The sequence below is a fragment of the Ambystoma mexicanum genome, chromosome 5p (genome assembly GCF_040938575.1).
Source record: "Ambystoma mexicanum isolate Mex_15411 chromosome 5p, UKY_AmexF1_1, whole genome shotgun sequence".
In the NCBI taxonomy this organism is placed as follows: Eukaryota; Metazoa; Chordata; class Amphibia; order Caudata; family Ambystomatidae; genus Ambystoma; species Ambystoma mexicanum.
The window spans coordinates 1,305,312,090-1,305,321,689 of NC_090930.1; the positions used below are offsets into that span (position 1 = coordinate 1,305,312,090).

Consider the following 9,600-nt stretch of genomic DNA (forward strand, 5'->3'; position numbering starts at 1 on the left):
CTGTGAATTCCTCCGGAACCACGCACAGAGACTGTCAACTGTGGTGGAAACGGTCACACATACCGATGGAAGGCCACACATGCAGCACTTCCATTCTGACACATAGATGGCAGAACCCTATCCCTAGGGATTGCCGGACGGGTGAGTGAACCGAGTCATTATCACTGGCAATGCTATGCTAAAGCAAGAGATTCATACTCTTTGACACGTATTAACACGCAGTCGCAAGCCTAAACTTATGAAGGCGCTATAAGACGGGTAATTATAACCCCTTTTTCTGTGTATTGTAGACCCCTTGGCAGTTGGTGGATACAGAAAAGCCATGACCACACAACATTAATTTGGAACTCGCGATGTTAAATGGAGTGGCAGGAATCACGATATAGCAGAAGAGTAATTTTTTAACGGTGTAATTGTGGTAGATCTGTAATAGCAATGTGGTTATTGTATGTAGTGTCCCCCTGAAGAAACTCCCATAGTAACTATTGTGAATAAGAATGAGAAGGAGCTAAACATGTCGGGATTTATAGGAATCGAATGAGTGAATAATGATATCAAAGGGATTCATAGGAATTGAATGAGTGGATAATCTCATCAAAGGTTGCCAAAACATTTTTTTGTAATCAGAACATCAAGTGGAGAGCTAATTGGAAACTATAGCTTTTTGTATACACTACTACTTTATTTACTAGCTGTTGAATCATACGAATGTTCTATAAAACTGTGAACTGCACAAACAAAATGATGGAATACATTCTTTTTTATTAATAATTAAAGTAGAAGTGGTTTGCTTTCTATAAAAGAAATGTATTTAGTACATGTGTCAGCATGCTTAATGATGAACGGCTGCACACTATCAGATGTTATAACGATAGACACTGGTCACGACACTAAACTACGCGGGTTCTACACATGCCTGACTTAAAGGAATATTTTGGTTTTTGTAAACTCATGGTCTATGCCTGAATGAGGTAAAAACGGAGCTCTTCATCCTGGGTAACCCCACTAAACTCTAAAGACTGGGACCACAATACTCTGCCTTCATAATTGATGGTAACCTCATCAAAGTGGCCACTGAGGTAAAAACCCTCGGCTTTTACCTTGATTCCACTCTCCCCTTTACCAAACAAGTGAATGCTATGGCTTCGGCCACAGCTTACACCTGTAAACTAATTAGAACCGGCAAACCCTTTCTCTCTGACAACAGCAACATCATCTTGGCCAGAGCCCTCATCCTCTTGAGGCTGGATTATTGTAACGCCCTATACATCGGCTCCAACAAATCCATCATCTAGAGAATCCAAATCCTACAAAAGAATGCCCTTAGAGACCCCCTCGGCGTGCCCAAGAGAAATCACATATCTGAGATTAGGCGCCAAAACAATTGGCTCTCCACCCATGAAAAAATGCAGTTAAAAATTGCCTCACTCACCCACAGAGCTCTGCATAATACAGCTCTCAGCTATCTCTCCGAGAGATTCCATAGAAGGACTTCTACCAGAACATCCAGCCTTGCTAACACTAATTGCCTCTCCATTCCCAGATATAAACTCTCTAAGGTTGGAGGCTGTAGCTTTATTGTCAAAGCACCTCAACTATGGAATACCCTGCAGCCATCTCTCCGTGAAGACCGATCTTACCAGAGTGTTAGACTTAACTACATCAACCTGCTCAAGGCTACCGATCACTAAGGCCCACCCTTTACCACCCTCTACTCGGACCATCTAAGCTACCTGCTGCTCATAGAATATGCCTGTGGATGTGCTCTTCTCTGTATGTATTGACTCATATTTGCCTCTTGTACCTGTACTGTTGCTCTATATCTGCCTGTATCTTGTCATTTATTTTGTAAACCAAGCTGTGTATCTCCTTGTAACCTCTGCACCCTGATACCCTCGGGTCTGGTGCACATTATAAATGAATAAACAAACAAACAAATTGTTCATTAGGGATGTGGTCTTGTGGAACAGGGTTGCATATAGTGCATGTATGTTTCCATGTGTATGAAATCTGGAAGTTTCATAGGGATGTTCTTGTTTTCTTGTACTTGCAGTAAGTACATTAGGAATGCTTGTGGATCTTCCTGTGTGTTTATGGTCTATGTTACCATTCCTGAACAGTAGTCCAATTCATGCCTTATGCCTGAGACAATGTAAGTGTTGTCAGGATTATTTGTGGCATTTCTGTGAAGGACAAGCATTTGCAAACACAACTGGTACGAGCCGTTTAAGTAAATGTTGTGAACAATTGGTGGCACTTGAAAGAGAAGATTCATTGTCACATAAGCATAGCAATTTACTCCAGCTGTGTTTCTGAATTTAAATGGACCAGAGATTTCTGTTTGTGGATCGTTTGTTGGGCCTATTGATGTTTCTAGAGAAGAGAGATGTGTCTGTTTCTTTTGTGATGGATGTGCAGTTGATTTTGTATTAGTATTGTTTGATGCAGAAGGAATTGCCTGTTGTTTTTTTAGTGGTATTGTTGGGACATCTGCTATAGGTTCTGTTTCTAATATTTGTCTATTAAAAGGTTTCTTTTTTTGAGGTGGCGGGTACATATCTAGATGGGGTGGATAGTGCCCATAGCCTGTTGTATTCCAGGATGCAAGGAATCTCAGCATGGACTTTGTAAGCATCAAAGTTAACTAGGAATATACCGTTGCATGTACGCAGATGTTTCAGCGCTATGTAACTCATACCTTCTTTAGAGATTGTGCTGCCAATGTCAATCAATGCTTGATATAGTGCTAGAACTTGTGATTTGTGAACAGTGACAGCATATGCAGGAGATAGAGAAAATTGTCGTCTGCATACATACATGACTTTGAAAAGAAGGAAACCTTATATTGTCCGGCCAATTTTTTTAACTTCCGCAATTTTGTCAAAGTGGATGTTGACAAACTGTTGTTGTCATGTGAATTTGTTTGGAAGCCAACAACTGTACCAATTGCTCAATTGACTAAACTTTGTTCTACGTCAAGGTTACGCTTTAGAATTACTCTGCAGTATACACACAAAGTCAATAATTTCACCAATCCGGCTGTGTTGGAGATACATTTTTCTAAGCTATTTAGTTGTGCTGTTGCTTGTTGACGCATAGGAAATGTCATGCTGGTGCACTTCTAGTTTGCCTGCGGAGCTGATATGTAGTATGGGTAGCATTTATTTTTTCAACATTGTCTGGTTGAATTGACTACAGCTTGCAAGGGCTGACATTAAGGACATACAGTTTAGATTTTTTTGAGTTAATCGTTCCATGACATCAGGAGCAGATGTGTTTCCTCAATATATCTCATGGATTAGTCTACTTATTTAAGATGGATTTTGCATCTTTATTAAGCAGCCCAGTTCTAATGCTTTTTAAAATGTTTGAATATGTGAGGTCTGTAGACTGGCACATATTTTGAGTTAGTTCTCTGTAGTGAAAATGTTGCCAGAGACTTACATTTCCAATATTACCAAGGGAATTGCAGCATTCTTTGTGTCCTAATGATTTGACAATAGGTTGCCCTTTCACTGGTGTTAACTGTAGGAGGTCTCCGAAAGCAATAACATATTTTCTTCCAAACAGTCCTTTGTAGTTGGTTTTTAGAACATCTTGCATTCTGACATGAATTCAACATAACATGAGGTTGGAAACTATGCTTACTTCATCTATCCGGAGAAATTTTATTTGTTTTTAGAATTCTGCATACTTCAGTAACAGCTTTTTCTGACAATTTGTAGTATTGTAATTTGTTTTGGTGTTCTACGTAGAGGAGTAAATTTACACCAACTGTGTTGTAGGCAGCTAGACCTGTGGTGGATATTACCACAGCCGAAAGGTTGTTGTTTGTTACATTTTGTAGAAATGTGCCGAATATTTTAATTAAGAATGTTTTGCCAGAACCAGCTTCACCACTTAAATACAGGAGGAGAGGTTTATAATGTTTAAAGCACATATTTTACTTTCATGTTTAAAACCATGTTCAAGTTCTTGAGCGACTTCTAGGTGAATGGTGCACAATTTATCTGTGATTCCACAACTGACAATTATTCCTTGGATTGTTTATATTGATACATGGTATTTTCTACCCCAGTCATGGCTAATTCTGCTTCATTTAGAATGAGTGGTTCTCCAAGTGGGTCTTGGCTTCTTGTAAGGGAATGTTGACTGCCCTCAGGAGTGTCTTTGTATAGTTGAACTTCAATTTCTTCCTCTTGTTGGCGTTCATTGTCCAACATTTGTTTGTATTGTATGAAATTGTCATTTGTTATACTGCTTTCATTTGCTTTGATGTAGCTTCAAATGAGTTCTAGTCACCTAATATATTTTTTTTCTCCAAGGATTGAAAAGTAGACGTAGGGCCATGTAATACATTCATCTATGTAGTGGAGATTTAAATTATAACTTTACATGATTAAGTACACTGGGTTTGTTGGGTTTCACTAGGATTCCTTCACATGTTGAAACTGAATATTTGCCAGTTGTCTCATTTGGTGTGACATTGTTTTTGTAGGTGAAGTTGTGGGCAATGTCGTACAGACACATGTTTTCCAAAGCAGTACTTCTGTTTGGGTAGTATGTGTCGAGTAAATTGTTTTTTAACATGTCGTAGCTGTTGGGATCATTTGTGGCTATGTTTTCAATCTCTTGATAGGATTTTAGTACTCTTTTTCGGGACGAAGCTGGTACAAGGTTCAGCCAGACAATGTGCTCAGATTTGCCACATAAGGTTGTACCTGTTAAACGGTCTGCAGCTTCGTAGGACCTGCATTCTCTATGGGACAGCATTTTTATACCAAAGCTGTACAATTTCTGTGATAGTGTTTTGTCAGATGATATGTCATCGTAGAGCTGTGTTTTCGCAGCTGTAGTGCAGTGTAATTGCAATGTATTGTATGTCTATGTTTGCATTTTACAAGACAACAATGATTGCATTGCCCCTTTTAATGTTCTATGTATTTTTAGGGGTTTGCCTTTTACACTGTGTCTAATAGAAGACATTAAGCTATTTACATGTCCTTTTTTGCAAACTGGTCTAGGGAAGTCAAAGTGAAATTTGGTATATTAGTACCTGGCGCGGGGGGGTGTTAGCCTCTCAGCCAAAGTAATGCCCCCGCTCCGAGCAGCCTCATTGCTGGAGGCCGCCATCTTCCCCACCAAGAAATGAAGTAAGTGGTGTCCCACTTCCCCTCTCCTCTCCCTCCTCCCCTCCACAGAATTCTCTCAAAGCCCCCATCCCCACTTACCTTCATTGAAGTCCATTTTGGGAGCAGACCCGTTGGGGACACTTCTGTCCCCAGCGCGTCTGCTCCCAATCTGCGACATTCTATCATGGAAAGGAAGAAGGGACTACACGTAGTCCCTTCTATCCATTCCATGCCGGCCATTTGTTTGTTTACCTTTTTAATGGGTGCCATGGAAAGAGAGAAGGGACTACATGTAGTCCCTTCTTCCAGTTCCATGGCTGCCATTTTGTGTTTACTTTTTAAAATGTTTTCAATTGCCACCATTGCAAGGGAAAACAGTATTTGTTTTCCCTTCCACGGCAGCCATGTTTTTAACATTTTGTTTTCCTGTTCCGAAATTCTGCAGCGTTTCGGAAAAGAAAAAAAAAATACTTTTGTACCCCGGTCTTATGGGACAGGGTACTTATAGTAATAAGCCCCTCCCCGTGAGGGCATTACCAAAACAGGTAATGCCCTGGGGCTTACGTTATGGCCCTCGCTTTGCTAGGGCCTGTAACTATGAGCCACGGGGCATTAACTGACTTTGTAATGTCCCTGCAGCTCAGGGCTTATTGCCCAAGTATTTCCCTTTGTTTTTATGTTTACGTCTGCAGTATTTGCCACATTTATGTTTTTGGAAGTGTAAGACATGTGTATGTAGGTCAATATCTGTGGTTTCTAAAGGGATATCCCAGGTAATATATTTTTCAATAAACTTTAAAACAGTGGCATCACTATCATGGTCACATTTTGGAGCATCTTTTATCCACAAAAGCATGAGGATGTGTCCTACACCACTGGATTGATATTCTTTTCCTCAAAGAAGTGTTGCACTTTTGTTGGGACACCATTAACTAATACAATCAAAGATTCATCTATTGGCTGTTACAGTCCTAGAGCTTGAACATTTTCTTTTAGATCCAATGGTAAATATACTACTTTGCCACGGATGCGCAATAGTATCTCGGATGGAGGTAATTTGGCTGATTTTGTTTGAAAGTGTATTATAGTTTGAAATGGGTGCACTGTTTGTATTATAATGATATCGTACAAGGTAAGCTGTTGGAGATCTTTTGGAAGTGGGAATATTTCTAAGTTATTAGTGATAGCCAATGATGGCATTTGGTTATTGTCAAGCTTTGTGTTGCAGTACGTGCACACTCTTGAGGGGTTAGTTATTTTGTATTTAGCTTCTGCTGTTAGATATAAGGCTAATTGGAACCATTGGAATCTTCATTGTCTTCTATTTTGAAAGCTAGATTTGTGTGCTCTTTTTATAAAACGTTCTGCAGCAATAGACACATATTTGGTCTGGTATTTCAGCAGATGTGTTTTGAAACTTAGCTATTTCTTTTTTGGATGTGTTTATTAGGATGCTGTTTATGAGTGTCACAAGCCGTACCCCTTGGGGCTTATGGTCTCCTTGGCGACTCATCCGCCATTGAAATGTTCCACCATGCTCCTGTTCTTCCGGGAGCGTAGGTCTAGTCTTTCTGTTCTCTTGTTTACTTCCCCTTTATAGCTCCGCCCCTCTTTCTCTGGGGTGCATTGAAACCCCTTTGCATGCGCTCCGCTTCTGGGCTTAGACGCTGTTATTTCCTTGTTCGCTAGCTGCGCTTGCTCTCTCTCTTTCCTCCCTCTGCTGTTTCTTCCTATCTCTCTCTCTTTCCCTCTGCTTACCTTCTTTTCTTCCCTTCCGCCGTTACAAACCTCCTTTCGTTCCGGTTCCGACTTATTCCACTTTCCTTAGCCGGGTCCCGTTCATCTTCTCCATCTTCCCAAACCTTACCTTCCTTCCGGAAACCTTCCTCTGTATCGGCATACTGTTTGTGTGTCCGCTTTCTCTTGTTTTCCTACTTCTGTACCGGCTTTCGGTAGTACTCTGTTTACACTTCTTGTCTTTAGTCCTTCTGTTCTGTCTATACCCTTTGGGCGTAACTCTACTTTCTTCTTCATTCTGCTCTATCACCTACCTTCCCATTTACCATCCTTAAGCTACAGTTCTTACCCCCTTACCATCTCGTGGGCAACAGCGGTACCTTGCCATTCCACTCTGTTGCAAATAACCATCCTGGACCGTTGGACTTTGGGGAGCTCAATCCATACCGAAGATCATTAAATAGAGTTTTCTGCCATCCACCTGCCGAAAGATACGAGAGGATTTTTCTACATACTGCTTTTTCCTCTTTTGGGCTCTCTAGGGAGGGGGTCCTTTGCTCGCCTTCACCAGAAAGGATGCAGAGTGGCTTCTACTCGAGGGAGACCTTATCTCTACATAAAGATTGAAAGAGGAAAGGTAAAAGACCAGAGACGTCATTCAAGGACACAGATGAGGAGGAGGGGGACATTTCTCTAAGTGACGACCCTGGAACCAGTACTGCTATTAGCATATCTGACAATGAGGTTTTTGGTAATGTTTTCTAAAGGTACAGCATTTTCTAAGTCACCTTCAGTTCCAAAGTATTTACATTGGATGTGCTCTATTTCTTGAAAGAGCTCTTTGACAGTTGCATGTAGGAGAATGTTATTTAAATGCTATAGTTCTAGAGCAGGACTTTTCGCATGGTATAATCGATGCACAAGATTCTGTATAGTGGAATGGTGTGTCACTAATATTTTGATGTGGTGGAAAGTGCTTTTGCAAGCAGTTCCAAAAATGCAGGCTAATTAATGCCCTCCCAGACCAGTGTGGTTGTGCATTGGACAGGAGTCTATGGTTGTAAAGTTTTCATTTTACATTTGTTTTTTAGTTTCACATAGTGATTGAGGAATTGTCAGCAAGATTTAAAGGATTGTTGGTGTACGTTACACTTTGAGCTGCATGTCTATTTGTACACTGGACAGTTTGTTTGGGTGAAAGGAGCATTTGGTTGAAAGTTTGTTGCAGACTTTTTTCTATAAGGGTTTCTTTTGCCAAAATTGTGTGTTCCACCATGTCATACCCTCAACCACTATTGTGTATGGCAATTTTTTGTTTTGTTTTTGTTTCTAAGCATCTTCATTGAAAAATGGTTCTGAGCAGCTTGTGTGAATCCATTCACCATCATTGAAGTTTGAAAATGTCTCTATTTTGACAATGCACATGTTTAGAAGTGCTTGTTATAATGTATTAATTAATTTAGTTAGTGGTTTTATTCCATTTAAAATCAATATAAACAATGTTCTCTTCATTAGAAATGCACTGTCAATTAGAGCTTGCATGATTATTTTCCTGTGGTCGTTTTGTATTGAAGAACATTACTTTTCAGATGTTTTTATAAGATTGAAAAGAACTCTATGGTGGAACATTTTTTATAACATCAGTTTTTGGATTGCTTTACAGTGACTACGTTAACACTAGTAGATAGAGGATTGAGTTTGTTAGTAGGTATGCTTTTCTTTGTACATAATTGTTTACTTTATGTTTTTTGCTAGAAGGGCCTTACCTTCTTTAGTCGTGGCTGGCTTAGTTTGTTGAGTGAGGTTACAAGCTCTTCCATTTTAATGGTTTTTTTACATTGTTTTAGAGGTGGACAACTATGTGGTGTACTTTTATTCTGATCTGCTCTACTTTTTCTTTATTTTCTACAGAGTTGCTGTTTAGTAGGCATTTTGGTGTGTCTTGTTTGGAAAAGTGAAAGGTTGCATTGGAACGTTGTGCAATGTATATGCATGTATGGTGCATGGACGTGTGGGTGTGATTGTAGAGATGAATAGAGTGCTGTTGATTGTGATGTGGGATATTAGGTGTGGTTGGGAAGGTTCTGAGGAAGGTTGTGAGAATAGGAGTGTACAGAAATGTGATGGTGTTGGGCTAGTGAGTAAGGCAGTGGTGGTGTGATGGAATCTGTAGTGTTTGTTCTGTTTTAAGGAGCAGAGTGGGTGCTGCAATTGTGGTGTGTAGATGGGAATAGTAGGAGTGTGATTGGTGAAATATAATGGGCTAGAGTAAAAGACATGTTGGTTTGAAAAAAGCATTCTGGGTTAATATATATAGTGAAACTGTGCTGATAACATTAAATACATACCTGGTACATTAATGTACTTACTTTGTAGGATGCAAAAGGTATTACATTTTTGGTTGTTGATTGTAGTCATCTGCTTCTCTCCTGTAACTGTAAAAGAAAGTTAGTGGGTACATGTGGAAATGGTAAAGTACTTTTAGGAAGCAAGGTTCATATTTAGAATTGGAACTTATTAAGGAAGTCGAAAACAGAAAAGACGAAGCGGTGTGTACGAGGAAGGAGACCCCGAGAAGACATTGAAAGGAGTGCTGTCCCGTGACAGAAGCAAGCTGGGCGAGACGATAAGCCATACAAAACATCCGGGCGACGAGAAAACCAATCCACTCAACCAGCCTGGAACGAATGATCAAATGGCGGGGAAGTTGAGAAGACCTACGTCAACTTGT

The 9,600-nt window shown here is 40.1% G+C and overlaps 1 protein-coding gene across 1 annotated transcript in view; it reads right to left on the minus strand.

Moving 5' to 3' along the window:
- Positions 1-8,689, minus strand: part of LOC138480649 (apolipoprotein A-I-like) — a 100,518-nt gene extending 91,829 nt beyond the window's left edge. The window contains exon 1 of the mRNA XM_069612322.1: positions 8,636-8,689. Coding sequence (XP_069468423.1) covers positions 8,636-8,689 — 54 coding nt within the window. The remainder of the gene's footprint in view (positions 1-8,635) is intronic.
- Between the last annotated feature and the right edge of the window lie 911 nt (positions 8,690-9,600).